This window comes from Arachis ipaensis, chromosome B4, assembly GCF_059453495.1.
Source record: "Arachis ipaensis isolate K30076 ecotype BB chromosome B4, ASM5945349v1, whole genome shotgun sequence".
NCBI lineage: Eukaryota > Viridiplantae > Streptophyta > Magnoliopsida > Fabales > Fabaceae > Arachis > Arachis ipaensis.
In genome coordinates, this window is record NC_142439.1 from 359031 (window position 1) to 377102 (window position 18072).

At 31.7% G+C, this 18072-nt stretch overlaps 2 protein-coding genes across 3 annotated transcripts; both read right to left on the bottom strand.

Moving 5' to 3' along the window:
- Positions 1-648: 648 nt before the first annotated feature.
- On the bottom strand, positions 649-5401 carry LOC107638409 (oligouridylate-binding protein 1). Its single transcript, XM_016341663.2, has 12 exons — positions 4811-5401; positions 4432-4493; positions 4005-4107; positions 3780-3856; positions 3633-3694; positions 3432-3519; positions 3230-3305; positions 3084-3114; positions 2416-2535; positions 1954-2039; positions 1578-1751; positions 649-1194 (listed from the first exon to the last, which is right to left on the bottom strand). The coding sequence occupies exons 1-12, from the start codon at positions 4889-4891 to the stop codon at positions 952-954; spliced, it is 1203 nt and encodes a 400-aa protein (XP_016197149.1). The 5' UTR covers positions 4892-5401; the 3' UTR covers positions 649-951.
- A 2554-nt stretch (positions 5402-7955) lies between these two features.
- JAZ1 (jasmonate-zim-domain protein 1) lies at positions 7956-9878 on the bottom strand. Of its 2 annotated transcripts, XM_016341662.3 has the most exons (5): positions 9496-9878; positions 9033-9165; positions 8752-8957; positions 8599-8656; positions 7956-8274 (listed from the first exon to the last, which is right to left on the bottom strand). In XM_016341662.3, the coding sequence occupies exons 1-5, from the start codon at positions 9668-9670 to the stop codon at positions 8178-8180; spliced, it is 669 nt and encodes a 222-aa protein (XP_016197148.1). In that variant the 5' UTR covers positions 9671-9878; the 3' UTR covers positions 7956-8177. The 2 variants fall into 2 exon arrangements, with proteins under 2 accessions (XP_016197148.1, XP_088341583.1); XM_088485457.1 differs by having other exon boundaries at positions 8752-9165; positions 9496-9848.
- Between the last annotated feature and the right edge of the window lie 8194 nt (positions 9879-18072).

Genomic DNA, 18072 nt, shown 5'->3' on the forward strand with positions numbered 1-18072 from the left:
TCTTATTATGTTATGTCTTCAAACTAGTATAACTCTGGCCAAATTCATTTGCTGTTCATTTTAATTCTTTCCATTCTATATAAGCAAAGCAAAAATTACGAACGAGTTCATCATCTAGCGGTCATGCACGGAAATTACGAATTATACCATGCTTTATGCAAAAATAATTGTAATATGGTCCCAAAGCAGTTTATAGGTACTGTTGGTCACCCAAGAGTTAAACTAAATCTTGAACATATCCGATTCCTTAACCTTTTCACGCTCCAATCCTATTAGTTTGGGTTTAACAATTTTCTTTAGTTTTAGAGCTAGCATAGTTGGCGTTCATTGGTATTAAAGATTAGAATATTACCAACTACCAAGTATCGTGGTCTCTCATTAAGAGCAAAAAGGAGGTATCGTGTGTGTAATCTTTAGTCTCGCTAACAAACTAAAAATCATGGAATCAACAAGGCAAAACGGCCTACTTAACATCTATGTTTGAAGACCTTTTATAGAGGAAACCTGAGTAAGCTTGAGTTTTTCTCCCGCAAGTGGAACTTGGCATATCTTTCGAGCATAGTTTATAGAAAAATATTAAAGGTTTAAAACATTTTGACATGGCGAGCAGGTTTTAATTTGTTATATATTAGGAAAAACACAATCATCGGCCACCCAACAGAATCATGCAATCTTTCCAATTAGAAAACAAGAGACACTATCAGTGCACACAGGACCAATTATAGTAATACACATGTACAAAAGCATAAATAGACGTACAACCAGCAACCGAAAAAATTATCTAATGGAAAGAGCTAAACATACGGGTGGAAGGAAGAGGAGAAGAGAGAAAAGAGAGGGAGGGGTTAAAAGGAACCCCAAAAAAAGAGTAGATGATACTGTAGCTGTATTCTGGAGGTTCAATACTATATAATACTCCCTTCTTTAACTAGGGGAGTTGCATAACACATTTTACTGATAGTACATAAGGTGCTGGTTAGGAGCACCCATTCCCATGGCTGCCTGCTTCATGGCAGCATGCTGATTCTGCTGATGCATTAGCGCCGCATGCGCACCACCCATCTTGCTCAGAGCCATTTGACGTTCATACGCTGCAAGTCCCACAGGAGAAAAGCCAGGCACATGTGCAGTGCTAGGTAGGGGAAGAGGAGTAGAGGCTGTTCCAGGAGGAGTGGGCTTGCTACCCCATGAACACTGCCGAAACACCAAAAATTTGGATCAGATACAATGCCATTATGCAGAGCCTTTTGAGTATGAAAGATTCCATTTTCCATGACAAAATTTATAGCAAGTTGTTTTGAGAGTTTGCGAGACAGGAGTTCCACGGTGAATAAGCTAGTTGGAATTTCACCAGATCAAATAATAATAATAATAATAATAATAATAATAATAATAATAATAAAGCCTCCAGTTGACAGCAAAATCCAGTTTAATAAACCCCTTAAACTTGAGATAGGAAAATATGAAAACAACCAAGTCATATGCCATTAACACCATCTTAAATAACACAGAGAATAGCAATACGGCATAAAAGATAATAGAATTATCGGCAAACAAATATCCTGCAAACAGCATACCTTGACAGGTTTGCCAAACAGAATCCGAGCATTACCCATCTGGATAGCAAGAGCTGCTTCATCATGTGTACTGTATCTCACAAATCCAAAACCTTTGTCTCGTTGCACCCTAACATCTTCAATAATTCCAACACCAAGGGCATGAAAATGGTGATGAAGATCAACAGATGTAACCTGCAATTTCAATACCTATGAGAACTTCTAAAAAGTAATTTTCGATAAAGCTTAATTTGCAGGAATATGTCGCATTTTATAGCTAGCAACCTAGCATATCTGTACTGCTAATAGAGACAACTGACTGCCAAAGCACTCCACCTTTCAATAAAGCTATAAGACTAGGTTATATCAAAATGGCCAAAAAAAAAAAAACCCTTGCCTCTGGAGCGAGATTGCCAACATAAACAGTGGTATATTGAGGATTCTTCTCTGGTGCATCATCACTGGTTACTTGCTGCGCTTCTTCTGCAATTAGAAAACAAGATAACCATGAAATGAAAAGCATCCACCAAGCATAATCTACAATCAGGCTACTACAAACAATAAATGGAAAAGTATCCATACATTAAAAAAATAATTATTTGAAAAACATCAACTATGAAATATTATGATACACATCAGCAGCATGAACACATAATATATTGAAGTGCCACCTTAAAATGATAATAAGAAAGAAAAATCATGATGTAGATCTCATAGGAGCTTTCAAAAAGTAGACAACGAATTCAACAATTTCTACAGTCTAGATGCAAACCACAGGAACAAAATGAAAAAGGGGGGGGGGGGTGTAAAAAAGGAGCCACTAAATAGAATTTTACAAGAATAAACTCAGTAATCTCACCCAATGTTCCATTAGTTAACTCCACAACACTTTTAGAATCCGAACTCTGCTTTTCATCATTGCTGTTAGCCCCTTTAGTGGCCCAGTTGCAGCGTATCTGTCTACTTCCAAGCCACTTACCTAAAGTGTCAGAAAAATATTAAAAGTTTCATAAACAATAGAAGGTGCTAATGTGTGAACTACAAACTAGGAATGGGCAAAAATAAAAACAGCAGCTTATAAATCCAAGGAAAACTATCATTATCAATGATGAGAACCTCATCACCACAAAATATTTTCTCAACACTGATATAATTGGGAAAAAAAAGGGTTATTTGATCCTTCAGCCCAAATATCTGGCCAATTAGGCCCCCATCATCAGTTCCCCCCACCTGAGGCCTCGGTAGTAACAATATGGAGCAATATATATTAAATTTCACACAGTTCCTGAATACGGTTTTCTATTATTAAGCTATCACATGGTTATAGCTTGTAGCAAGATTTGATATCGTAAGTTTTCCAATATATATATATATATATATACACAATGTTCCATTAAGGTGTAAAGAAGAAAAATATGTGATGAAAGAGACATAAATTTTCTATAACAAATATAACATATAACAGACATAAACCAGAGACACAATGAGAGAGATAAAAATCTAGCAATTCCAAAACAAAAATCTTACCAGTTAAATCATTTATGGCACTTTGGGCATCCTGATAAAGTATATTACAAAATAAAGACACTACATTAGCATGACAAACACACAAAATAATCCCAAAGAATATTAAGATAGGAAGAGAAAAATGTAATAAGTTGAAGATTTCATGCCTGCTGATTTCGAAAAGAAACAAAGCCAAATCCCCTGGACCGCCCTGTTTTCTGATCCCACATTACCTTCGCATCTCTGAAATCAATTTAGCACGAGTTTATTGTTACTATGAATTGAATTCAGATACATACTCAAGTCAAATTACTTCTCACGTCATGTTACATGTAACCTACAATAACAAAATGACATTTAGAAACTTACGAACAAGTGGGATACACAGAGAAGCAAGCAAACAAGGTTGCATCTGTAACCTCAGGGCTAAGGTCACCAACAAAAATATTAAAATGACCTGAATCCAAAACAAAACAAAGGGTAAAGTTGTTATTCCACAAAATAAGAACTGTAATAAGACATTGCAAAGTACGTTTCAAGGAAATATATATATATATATATATATGTAACCTGAAGTATCCTCTCTCTGGCTGCTAGCATAAGCCCAGTTAACCTTAATAGGCTGGCCAAAGCTGCATAGTACACGCAACACATCATAATATGAATCTAGTAAAAGCTGTTCCATAACTCGAAACAAAAAATTAAAATCAAACTTACATGTGCCTTCCATTGAGAGTTACAATGGCAAATGCAGCTGCACTGCGATCAAAGTAATCAACGAAGCCATATGACGACTGCAAATTAAATGTTTGAAGAAAACCATCATTGTGAGAAGAGAAAGAAATACGTAGAAATATCTATTTCCAACAGCTGACAGGAATCATGGACTCTACTGTAAGTCATTTTATTGCATTTAAAAAGATGAATATTAAGAAAACTGACCTTATCTTTCCTAATGAGCTTGCATCCTTCAAGTGCGCCTGCACTTGAAAAAAGCTCTTGAAGAAGGGATTCTGAAACCTGAGGATGAATGTTGCCTACATAGCTGCATTTCATGCATTTCATCAAATTTGATTAACGATTAGCAATATAAAAAATCAATACACATCAAAGAAAAGCGCTTCATAAACCTAGAACATAAGAGAGTCAACTTGCCAACTAAAAATACATAAACCGAGCAGAAACTTTTTTTGAGAAGAATTCTCGCAAAGGATATAATAAATTATCTAAGAGGCAGTGAAGTCAACGAGCCACTTCCTTAAGGTACTAAAATACGGGAAGATGAACATGTCGAACTAAACAAAAATACTCGACATTTTAAAATAATATTTTTAAAAAAAAAAGTAATAAAATGTTCATTAACACTCACACACTGCGGCATGAACTTGAATCAAAGCCAGGAGGCAGATTTCCACTCAAGATAGGCTCAATCTGCAAAATAAAAATGTAAAAACAAAGGGGGAAAAAAACTAAAATCAAAATCATCTACTATTCTACTCTCCTCACAAGTAATCTAATTAAAACAATAGGAATCATAGCGTGAGTACCCAGCGTTTCACCTAAATTCTAGGGTAATTCAAACGTATCTAATCTAATCCCAAAACATAACAAAAAAGCTTGAGCTTGACGAAATAGCTGAAAATTTAAGCAGCAAACAGTAATCACAAAGAAAACATGCTAATTTCTGAGAAGAAATAAAGCTGAAAAAAATCAACAATTAAAAACAAATAAATAAAGAGTAGATGAACCTGTGGAGGAGTTAGGAGAGCAGGGTGGTGATAGAGAGAGTGCTGCATCATAGCATGCTGTCTCAACCTGTGTTGCTGCATCTTCGATTCCTAGGGTTAGGGTTTGAAGACGATGATGAAAGGATAATAACAAAAGGGAAGAACAGAAAAAAAAAAGGAAACGGAACAAATCAAAACACAAAATATAAGACAAACAAAAAAAAAAGAGAGAAAACAAAAAGGAGAAAAAAAAAAGAAAAAAAAGGGAAAAGAAAAAACCCCTCGAAAGGGAGAGGATGTGAGAGAAAACAGAGACAAACAAAGACGAAGAAGATGATACTGGAGAGGGACTCAGTCTCAGATACACTTACCCCCTTTTAATACTTCAAAAATAAAATAAAAAATAAAAAACAAACAAACTAACTTCAATTATATTTTCCATTAAAAGAAAATGGGGCCGGGGGTGAAAATGGAAAAGCATCCCAAAGCGTTTGCGGATAGATTTCTTTTATATATTTTGTAGGGCAGTTTTTTTTTTCTTTTTAAAATACCACGGCAGATAGGTTGTGTTTCACTGTATTGACCCTGTATTCAATTGAACTAATTTTTTTTAATGCTAAATCTTTTGTTGTTTTAAATTACAAAAAAAGAAAAATACTCAACTAGCTCTCTTGTTTCTGGCCTGAGAACTAGCTTTGTTTTGTCATACTTTAGTTAAACTAACTTGGATTTTTGTCCAAATCATATTTATGGTATAATCTAGCTTGGTTTTGTTTTTTAGTTTCTGGTCTGAAAATTATGTTCTTGTTTGTTGTCTAGTTTTTGAAGAATCTTGTTGGAATAAAAACAGGGAAGTTCAATACCAATATTCCATTATGCCAAAAAGAATCAAACAATAAAATAGGGTACTCTTTCATTTTTGGTCATGGATTGGGTTGGACCAAGCCAACAAAGACTAACTCTAAGACCAAAAACGATTTTCACAGCAAAATAATGCTAGTTTGCATATTTGTGAGTAAATTTGTCAAATTTTTGCAAGGGAAAAAAAGCCCATTTTTGAGATGATATTAGGCCTAAAAATGACTTGACCAAAAACTCTTTTATTTCGCAAAAAGCATATCACATGGTGACCATAAAGTTGGTAAGGTTGTAGCAACCTCATGACCAAAAGGAAGGTTGTATCAAATAGCGAGTGATAAAAATAAAACAACTGGGCCTAAAGTGTACTCAATGAAAGTATCTGGACAAAAACTATAACATGTTTGGTGGGGCAACCAAAAAAATCAATTCTTATATATTTTTCGTTTATTAGAATTATAAGTTCAATTTAAAATCTTAGTTTGTTGTATGATACTATATTACTATATGATAGTGATATCTACATATGCGTATAGTTAGGCCTTCCGTTTTATGTGAAATGTTATTTTGTTCTATTGTTATTGTTATTAGTTTTTGTGGCTGTAGAAAAATTCTAATTAAGAGAGAAAAAAAGTGTTTGTTTATACCTTATACCTTATGGTTCTTGGCATCTTAGAAGAAAAAGAAAAATTCTATTCTCTGATTTGATAAACCCCCTCCCTTCTCGTCACTTTTTTCTTTTTTCACTTGAGAAATGGAAAAATAAGTGCACATAAAATGGTAGAAAAGTGTAAGTGTCAATCTAGTGCCACTGCCTTGAAGAACGAAAATTCTTATATATTTAGTCGCAACACACAAAACATGCTTTTGACCTAATAAGATACGTGTGTGCAACTAATTCATTTCACTATCTATATATTTTTTATTTTTTGAAAAAATTAATCTCATTTTTCTATAAAAGGTGAATGGCCATCTTATATTAGGCATAAATATTTTTTTGTTTTTTGTTTTTGATTTTCTACAAAATTATTCTTCAAATTTTGATCCAAAAATATTAAAAAGTGTCTATTTTAATATGCTTTCGTTAGTTAGTTAGTTTGTGCCATTAAATAATAATGTAGGACATTTTACCATGTTAATATTTTAATATTAACATTTAACTTATTATGTACTGAAAAAACTAATAACAAAAACAAACAAACCTTTATTAAAATTTTGTTGGATCAAAACTAAAATAAAAAAATTGAATATTTAGGGATTAAAAAGTTAGTTAATCTTAAGCATCTATACCTATAATAATTTTGTTTAAGTAGATTAAACACATGTTTTCAATTTGTCTCTAAAATAGTTAAAAAAAACTACTACATGTTCGGTAATTATTAAGTACCATTACTCAACTAGATCTCCTTCGTGTTTTTTGGTGGCTGAACATAACGCTAAAAAAAAAAATCTGAGAGAAAGAATAGTACCCCTCTCTAATAAATAATGTCTAAATTATTAGAGGACAGTAACCTTTCATCTAAATTTTCATGCTGTCTCCTTCATGTTTGGCTCATTTTTATTTTCTTCTTGTACCAAAAAGATTATTAGAGGCTTGTATACAAAAGGTGTTCTCTCATAATGAAATACACAAGGAAAATTATAAAAAAGAGTACCATTTAGTTCATACTTGTTGCCTGATTAAAATATAGGAAACATTTCAAGTGCACCGGGAGTACCGGTGCACCAATTATTTTAACCATTGATTTTAATTAATATATATTATATATATTTTTTATAATTCAGATCAATGGTTAAAATAACTAGAGCACCAAAATAACTAGAACACCGATACTTCCAATGCACTTGAAATGTTTCCTAAAATATATATTTGTTGCCTTCTTTGACTTATAACATTGGCTGAACAGTTGGATTTATTGATGCCACATCATTCAAGAATAGTGGCAGAAAATGGGAAGAAGGTGCGCAGTTATAAAGGGCACAAGCACTCACGTACCCTAACTTCAAAATCTTACCCTAACTTCAAAATCTTAGGTGGTTGAGGCATGCGATACAGGTGCCAAAAGACGGGACCCACTTAGTGACACCACTCCAACTTTGACCAATTTCCTCCCTTTCCTTGAACCACCACATATAAATTAGTAGTTTGACTCCCAAAACGTGTTAAACATTTTACTTTATCACAATTATTATCAGATTTGGATATCATATAATATTTTATTAAAGATTAATTTTATTATCATTCATTTGATCATTTCGGTTGATGAGGAAGGAATTATTAACAAGAGGGAAAAAAATTCATAAAACATAAAACAAATGGAATGAAATAGTATTGAATCCAAAATGTTTGAGATACTAATAATTACAAGGAAAGAAATAACTAGGCAGAAGCTAAATAGGAATAAAGTTAGATCTATATTTGTCTTAGTCTTGATATATAGCAGTGGGGATAGGCTGAAACCAAAATAACAAAAAGCCTAATTGAGCAGTCCACCAATTATGAACAAAACTGCTTTTAATAGTGTGTTGATTAAGCTCCTAACCCAAGCCATGCCATAGACGACTCAGCTGCTTTATTAGGGACCGAGACGGGGCTGCTGGTTTGATATGGTGCTTTTGAAGCAATTCTGCAAACACAACATAATAATTAGTCAATTAGGCCTAAAACAGCACCTTATACAACAAGATTTAACTTCCAATTGATAAACCAACATGACAGGGGTGCATAGAAACAAACAAGAGAAAGTCTAGAGGCCAGCAACTTTTGTGTTTTGTGGCCAATACTTAACCATCAAAAGAGAAAAGTAAGTGATCTCCTATCATTCGATGTAATCTCACACCATTAAAAACACTATTGATGGCCAATTGATGATTATAAAACACAAAAATTGCTGACCCTAACATTCCTCAAAAAAAAAAAGATAAACCAAACAATTGTTTGGGAGGCCTACCTATCCTTTCTCTTCTCCAGGAACCGATGCAGCGAAGCCTTCCTTGCAATAGGTAGATCTGCACATAAAAATGAAATTTACGATTAGAGAATAACTCACAATGATATATCATTTTTGCTGTTTAATCACTCTAAATAAATGAAAAGAAATTACCACCAACAACAGGTGCGGACTGTAGCTGGGAATGGGGTTGAAACAAGTAAGGCCGGGTGTGCTGAGTAGAAGCGCATGCAGAAGAGTTCCCTCTTTTAGCCAAGGACAGAATCTCCTCCGCTTTCTCAGCAGGAATGTCATCAAACACCATCACTTCTCCACCATAAAAGATTGTTAACTGTGCACCTTTACCATCCTTGAATGCACTGCACATGAGTAATTTTGTTAAACGCAGAAAAGAAACGGTGCGGTGCATGAAAAGCAAGAAGAAACACGCATACCTTGTGTTTACCGGGGCTGGAGCATAAGCAGGAGCACGTGGATAAAGAAGATCCATGGTTGTCACATTATTGTTCTCCTTTGTGGGAAATAACTCCATGGTTGTTGCAGAATAGCATGAATTCTCAGGTGACCCTGCCGTCAAATAATAAACAGAAGATTCAGAGAGCCGTAGAGAACGGAATACATCATTCAAGTCCATCGCACATTCGCACTCTTATTAAAAAAGATGATTAAGCAAATCCCTTAATATATGATTATCCTCCTCGTTCCCCGGTATCCAGGAAATACGGTTTAATCTTATCCCAAAAAGAGAGAAATAAAAAAAACGTGACTCCTCCTCTAACAGAATGTTGAGAAAATTGGGACCGGTTAACATGCATGCACTCCAAAAATCAAACATATACATTTCGTAACAGAAAATAGAAACGGAATAGGGGGGCAATTTGGGAAATTGAGAGGTACCGTGTGTTTCAGGGGCGGGGTTGCGTTTTGTTATGCCGAGGGTGAGGTCACCGAAGGAACCGTTTTCTCTGAGGTATTGGCTCAACCGATTACAAGTCTGGGAAAACGTGGAGATCTCCGGCGACTTGACCGGATTTTGGCCGGAAACTCCAGAATACTCCGATGAGCTGGACATTTTTGCAGATATTAGCGAGGCTTTGATTTTTGAAGAGAGAGCGGATGGTTCCGTCGTCCTGATGAGACTTTTATTTTATATAGGAGAGGGTATATAAGTTGGAAAATTGAAAAAGGATTATTTAATTTTAAATTGCGGGGTCCAGGGAAGAGGGAAAATGAAATTGAAATTGAAGCACGAGGAATATATGGGTGTACTCTTCCTTTTTAAATGCTGCTTTCGGCCTTTCTTTAATTTGTTGCCTTCCATGACTCTCCCAAACTCTACTATTAGACTTTTCCTAGTCCACTCTCCCCTTTGTTTCTTTTCTATTTTTTTTTCCATTAAAACTAATAAATTATTACTAAGCTCACAAAATTAGTGAACAAAGGATAAAGATATTTGTATATACTTGATATTTACTATATTTATAAAAAAAAAATTAATTTATAACATTAATATGTATTTTGTGGAATTACCTAAAATCAATATAATATGGATCTAGATCCAGACTTTATTGGATAAAATTTTTTACTTTACCGTTTGATAAGGAGTTATCCAACACCTTCAAATAGATGGTGATGATACTTGTAAGGAACTCTGTTACTTAAGTCAGATCCTTTATTAACTTATAAGAAGGTAGATAAGCAGATAGAGATACTAGATCCTCTTTATTTATAAACGATGAAGAACCTAACCTCCGTGAAAGGTTCAAATTCAAGTAATTAGATGCATCTATGATTATAGAAATTATGAAGAAGTAATACAAGAGACACAATTAGACTTACAAAGGAGTCAAAAAGAAGTTAACGAGGATAACGAAGATGAATCTTTTTTAGGACTTCTACTTCCGCCTAATTTTGAAAATGTTATTAAGAAAAATTTGACACAAGTTAGGATGGAAGAAAGCAAGAAGTTAAGTAAAGAATTCAATGATAAAAAAGTGACTAAAATGAGGAAAGCAATTTCAAAAAAGAATGAAAGCATAACCAAGGGAAGAAGAACAGAAGATCTCACAAAAAAAATAAGGGAGCGATCACACATCTATTAAGAAGGAAAGGCATAAGAAAGAAATAAGAGAAAAGTACCAAACAAAGAAGAGAAGTGTGCAAGATTTAGAGAGAAAAAAAATGACCCTAAAACAAGTGATGCTAATGATATAGATGACTCAGAGGAAGGAGTAGGAGCATGAAATTTGCGCTCCCAACTAGGTTTACAATGTAGTAATGAAAAAGTTGTGGTGGATCATTTATGCAACGCAGGACAGAGAGAAAATATCAACACAATTGACAGTACAATAAAAAAAGAACCAGAAGAATACGGAGAGCGACATAAAACTAGCGCTAGTTTCGTTTATAGAGAATAATGTGTGCAAGGTATCTTTTGAAGATTTAATGTTAATGCTACGGTGTTTTGGTTATTTTTGTCTTTTTGAGTAGGAGATATTTTTTATTTGGTTTTTGTGCTATGTTGGATGTTTTGGTATGCCTTTTGTTAAGATGGAGCAGTTGTTTTAATAGTTAACTCAACCTAACTGTTTCGTTGAACTTTTGCTCTTTGTTCTATGTTTGTGATCGAGCAACCCAATTAAAGATTAAAAAAATGTGTACTGTCACTAATTTTTTTTTTTAAGTAATAAGCTCAGCACATAAAGTGGAGTAAAAGAAGACATCCAACATAACAACTTAAAACAACCAAAGAAAAATAAGCAATGCAAAGAACACTAATAGTTATCCCATTCTCATCTTTGGCATTGCCATCAACAATAAAAGGGATCCACACCTAACCACTCCATGTAGTTCAAAAAGGACAAGTTGATAATCTCGTCAACCTCTTTTCCTTTATTCTGAAAAATCCTTCTATTTCTTTCTAACCAAATGTCAAAATAATCGCACAAAAACACATCATCCACCTCTTGCGCTCCTCCTTGCTAACTGATATCTAAGTCTAACTTTGAAAATGTTCCTTTAATGTCTCCGAGCAAGACCATTGCCTCCCAACAAATGATATCAATGCACACCAAACCTGTCAAGAAAAACCACAACCAAGAAACAAGTGGTGACCATGTTCAACACTTTTGTTACATAACACGCATACAACATCTTCCTGGTTAACAACCCTAAGCCGACTCAGCCTCTCCTTCGTATTAACCTTGCCAGTCAAGACAAACCAAACAAACAGCTCAACTCTTAGTGGAACTAGACCTGTCCAAATAGTCCTAATAAAGCTATAACTTGTTATATCATTCGAAATCATTTTTGCTTGCAACACTTGTACAAAAAAGTTAGTAGAAAATACACCTTGTTTACTAAATTTTCACACAACTCTATCTTCTCTATCATATGCAAGTTTAACCAGCTTTAAGGTATCTTACAACTGGTTCACTAGATCCAACTCCAATTGAAAAAGTTCTTACCTCAATTGGAAGTTACATATCCACTCTAATCATCCCAAAACCCACAATCCCCTATTACGGATCCTCTTTGATTTGAAACTGAGAAGAGTCTCGGAAACTGATCTTTCAGATAATTACCATGCAGCCAGACATCTTTTCAAAATCGAGTCTCTCTTCCATCACCAACCTTCATAAACAACTTAGTAATCATCTTCCGTCTAATTTATTGATCCTTAAACTGTATCTGACAAATATCATTTCACAAACTTTCGAACAAGTAATACCTGGAATGACAATAAAACATTTGGATTTAGGTTATTACAATAACAAATCATCTTTTTTTACAATAAACAATCCTCCTTAAAAATATAAATTATTCATATATGTAGTCAAATTAGTCTAATTCAATTCGCTCAACTAACATCTCTAATTAAATTGGATCATTTTTAGACAACTTAATTAACAAAAGGGCTCTCATTTTTTTTTATTGGATTAAGCTTGTCAAATAACAAAAATTTAGATCATATTATCCATGATCTGACGTAATCTAAAAAATAAGTTAAGAATTCTCTCACTACTTTATTTATTGCTAGTAAGATAATAATAAATTCATTCAACATATATAATTTTTCATATAGTAAAGAGTATAATTGTCCACCATCGCTAAAAAATATTATCTCTACTATAATCAAGTTATTACCCTATTTTATAAATGCTCAAACAACTCATGTACTTTCATTCAACTCAAACTACACCTTATTAAAACTTCTTACTAATCTAAGCATCCAAATTTATTCTTTTCAGGTACCCTTCACCTTTGTCTAAAGAGTGGACTAGAGCACTCACGTCCAGACCTACTTTCCTCATTTTAGTTTCAGCTAATCCAGAGACCACAAACCTAAATCCAGTAATAAGGAAAACGAAATTAATAAAAAAAATGTTGGAATAGTTTGATGATTGACATTGACACATTGTTATGGGGAACAGTTGGCCCAAATGTTAAAATTTTACGTAAAAAAAAAGAAGAAAAAGAAACGAATCCTAATAGTTTTGAAATTGCTCTAATACACATATTAATTAATTAAATATTGTTATTAGAACTTTGTCTGAGAGTAATTTCCAACACGTGTTGTTTGCGTTTGTATTTGCGTAGGCAGAACGGAAGCGGTACACTTTTGTGGTTGGCTTTTCCTGTTGTTCCTGTGCCTTTTATTTTACGGCCGCGTTCGTCGAACACATGAATGCATGCGAGGTGCTTTATAATTTAGCGAACTACTTAGATAAATGCGTCTAAAATATTTTTTTTTAATTTTTTTAATAATTAAAATTTAATATATATAGTTAATTAAATTATGTTATTATTGTTAGACAAATTGATTTAATTAAAAAAATAGTAAATTAAATTTTAAATTAATTTAAATTAATATTATTTTTTTATAAAAAATAACTACAATATTTTTATTATAAAAAATAATTAAAATACTCTTATTTTATATATATATATATATATATATATATATATATATATATATATATTAATTTTAAAAATTCTAAATTCTAATCATACGATAGAAAAATAAAGAACTAAAATTTAAAATTTTCAAAATTAATATATATAATAGAAGTATTTTAGTCATTTTCTATAATAGAATATTGTAGTCATTTTTTATAAAAAATAATATTAATTTAAACCAGTTCAAGATTTGATTTATCATTTTCGGTCAAATTAATTTGTCTATATGTTAAATTTTAATTATTAAAAAATATCTTTAAAAAAAAACGTTTTCAACATCTTTATCCGAATAACTCTCATAATTTATAGTATAGAGACAAGGATTACATGAGCAAACCGTGTTTAACTTGTTGATATTGTTCAAATTTCCGTTTTTTTTTTAATTTTTATTGAGTCAAATTTTCAGCCTATTATTTACATTATTCAAATTTTCTGTTATCTACCCAGTGAAACTGGACGTAGTTACGCAATTCACGCGCAAGAAGTTGTAGAGGAAATGAGGAGTATTAAATTTTTCCCACTATTGCTATGGCTTATGGGCCCTCACACCACCCACCCAAATTTCTTCCTTCCTTCTCTTTCATTAATGCCCTATAGTACTAATTTTTATTGTGAATTTTTCTCTTTTTGATCACGTTCTATATATGTATAGCTATACTTACATGTGATGACTGAGGACTGACAAGCAAGCAACTGCATTTGTAATTTTGCATGGCATGCAACAGCGCCCCCTCCCCCACATTTTAATTTGAGCTGCAGAATGTTACTCTCAAGTCACTTTTGTTTTTGAGACTAGTCATGGAAATGGAATGGTGTATTTTGTGTGTAATTATTAGGGGTTAAAAGTATCTCTCAAACATTATGTCATGCTTCTATTTTGGTCGTCCAAAGATTAATGATTAATAACACATATATGGTAAGTTATATTGACCTTCTTGCTAGTTAAATGATGGCACATCCGCACATGGAGGTTTTTTAGAGAAAGTCTAGGCCAGTAATTTTTGTATTTTTGTGGTCAGCACTAAACCATCAAAAGAAAAGTGAGTGATCTCCCACCATTAGATGTAATCTTATACCATTAAAAATACTATTGATGGCCGATTAATTGTTACAAAATACAAAAGTTGCTGGCCCCTTAACACTCCTCGTATTAGTTTTTTTTTTTAATTATTATTAATACTTTTTTTTACCAAAGATAGGATACTCGAATCCGTAACCTCTTAATTGAATATGGAGAGACTATGCCATTTGAGCTATTACTCATTGACATTATTATTAGTACTTTTAATCACCAAAATAATAGAAAATAAATTCAGTTCAATTACATTATAAAAATTAACTAAAATACTACTATCACATTTAAACACCTTAATACACTTAAATTAATTATTCTCCTTCGACATTATTATTAAAGAGTCATTAATTTAGACATATAAACTTATTATGTCATTACCAATTTACGAGTATTGTATCCAAATAACTATATTACAATGTTCACTATTAATTATATTTCTTCAATTATTGATGTATATATCTAAACTCTTTCAAAAAAATATATTGAATTATCACCCTGACACATTGTTATACAAAATTCTTAAATCTATTTTCTTTTAATTAAATTTAACCTCCAATAACTATTACCATCAGTGTGTATGTCCAATTGATCAAGCATGATTTATTTGTATTGAAAATTACTTGTTCCGGTGTTATATTATACTCTTCTAGCATGAATTGAGCAATCACCTCAAATCCTTCCACCAAAGCATTTATATTAGATCCTACATGAATAAACTCACATAATAATACACTCAGATTATTTTCAACATTTAACAAGTATTCACTTATTATTGTGCATTATTTTGTAGACATATAGGCTGCGGTTGTTTTTTAAAAATAGGACAGGATAAGACATTGAGAATAAGATAAAATAAGATATTAATAGATAGAGATACAAAATTTTGTGTTCTTGTATTCTATTTGATAATAAACTATAACAAATTATGAAAATTCAATTTATTCTCATTTTTTTCATTCAAAAAATTTGAGATGAAAAATATAACTATAAAAAATTAACAAGAATAATAAAATAAAAAATAAAAAATAAGTTGTGTTCCTTATTAGTGTCTCTATGTCCTTCCTATCAAGATGGACACAAAATATACTAATTTAGTATCTCTAAACACATTATCTCTGTTCATATCTCCTCTACTAAATACAATTTTGTGTTTCAGTGTCCTATCCTGTGTCTATAAACAAAATGCAGCCATAATTCACACAAAACTACCATGATAATACATTATGTTCCAATATATTATGTCCCATCTTAAAAGTGCTATTCAATTTCCTCTCTTAGGTCTTGATAGGAAACAAATTAAAAAAGAAAACACTCACACCACACTAACCACACTCGTAGTGGAAACGCGGAGACAATAGAAAAGCTGATGCACTAAGAAGTTACAAGCACCTAAATAATGAATAAGCATGCAGAAGCATACACGTGGCATAATGATATGCATCCTTAGAACGCGCTTAATTAACTTTTGCAGCTTTAATTTAATCGATTTACAACTGTGAGTTGTTATGAGTGACCCAATTAGCAGCATATATAATACACATATATAACTCATAATATAATGCTTGGTTGCTTAACAAGGCATAGGTAGGTATAGACGTTTAGTGTCGCCCTTCTTTAATTTATTAATATTACCGGTGCTTTTTAAATATATTTTATATGATATAAAAATGTAAAATTAATTATAATTTTTTTTTTTTACCAAAGATAGGAGACTCGAATCCGCAACCTCTTAATTGAGTATGTGGAGACTATGCCATTTGAACTATTACTCATTGGCAAAATTAATTATAATTTAATAGTTAAAGGATATGTGATTTTATAATTTAAAAGTATTAGATTTAATTTCTCATAAAAATTATTTTGGATTTATTTGAATTTAATTTGATTAGTTAAACCAAAGTTAATTCGATCATTATAACAAACTAGATATATTTATAAATTTATAGAAAAGAAAAAAGAATAAACATAGGTCAAACAAAAAAAAAGAAAGAGTTGTTACTTGTTAGTTCATACTTCATAGTTGCGTTGGGAACATGTGTTGAATTTAGCAATAAAAGAAAAGAAAAAGCAAAGCAAAGAATATGAATACAATAATATGATGAAGAAGGAGGTGTCACGGGTTAAGACTGAGTCTTAAGGGAGTGGTTCACTTGTAGTTGTTATTCTTCCTCTTCTTCATTCAGCATTTCAGCATATAATAAATTAATAATATATCTATCTACTTTTCATCAATCCATTCATTATTTCATTATTCTTTTTCTTGTAAAATGTCCACGTGATACTCGTGACTCATGATTACTGCACCTTTGATCCTTCTTTAAGAAACACCCTTCTCCTTTATCAACAATTACAAATACTAACCTCTACATGACTACATCAATTATCAATCACTAGTGGACTAAATCCCCCCATTAATTTTTCAGATTCATGATTTACATCGATTTGATATCCGAGATTCTAATTATTTTGTTGTCGTTTCTCATATTAAATTTCGAACACTAGTATTTTTTCGATTATTTTTTTTAGGTTTAATTATTCTGCTAATCCTATAGTTTTGCGAAATTTTTAATTAGGTCTTTATATATATTTTTTTAATTGAGTCTTTGTACTAAATTTTTTTTTAATTGAGTCCCTATACTTTTTTTTTAAATTTAGGTTCTTATACCAATTTTTTTTTTAGTTAGGTCCCTATAAAATTAAGTCAATTATTACTAAGAGGGACTTAATTGAAAAAAAAAAATAGTACAGAGATCCAATTAAAAAGAAAAAAAGTATAGGAACCTAATTAAAATTTTGACGAAACTATAAGGATAACAGAGTAATGACTCAGTAAATAAAGTAACGAGCTAATACTTCTTTTTTGTTCCGTTTCTATTTTTTTTTTAGGGATAAAAAATTTGAATAATTTCACTAATTTCTGATGATTTTTTAAAATTGAGACCAGAAAATATCTTTTACTTCTTCTATAGACCAGATTTTTTATTAGCAAATTTATTCTTCTAACATAAGAGGATATAAAATTTTATGAGAAGAAAAAGAAGAAAAAAAAGGGGATAAAGAAGATTAATGGTGTGAAACATGTGAGAGAAAAGAAAGGAAAAAGAAAAAGAATAGGGGAACAAATTTTAGGTGGAGAAATTATTTCCCTAGGATTAAGAATGAAATAATGGATGGATTAATAACAAATAAAAAAATTGGGAATATATAAAAAGAATTACAAAAGAATATTCTTCTTATTATTATTTTATGTGTCGATTATTTTTATTTATTTAAATTCATATAAGATTTGTACACAGGAAATACTTTTTTTTGTTTTGGTCTCTATAAATAGATTTTAATTTTGAATTGCAAAAAGTTTTAACATTATGTAATTTAATCTGACCAAAAGATTTATTTAAACCTTGTTTTAAATAATAACTAATTATACGTCCTTATTAACT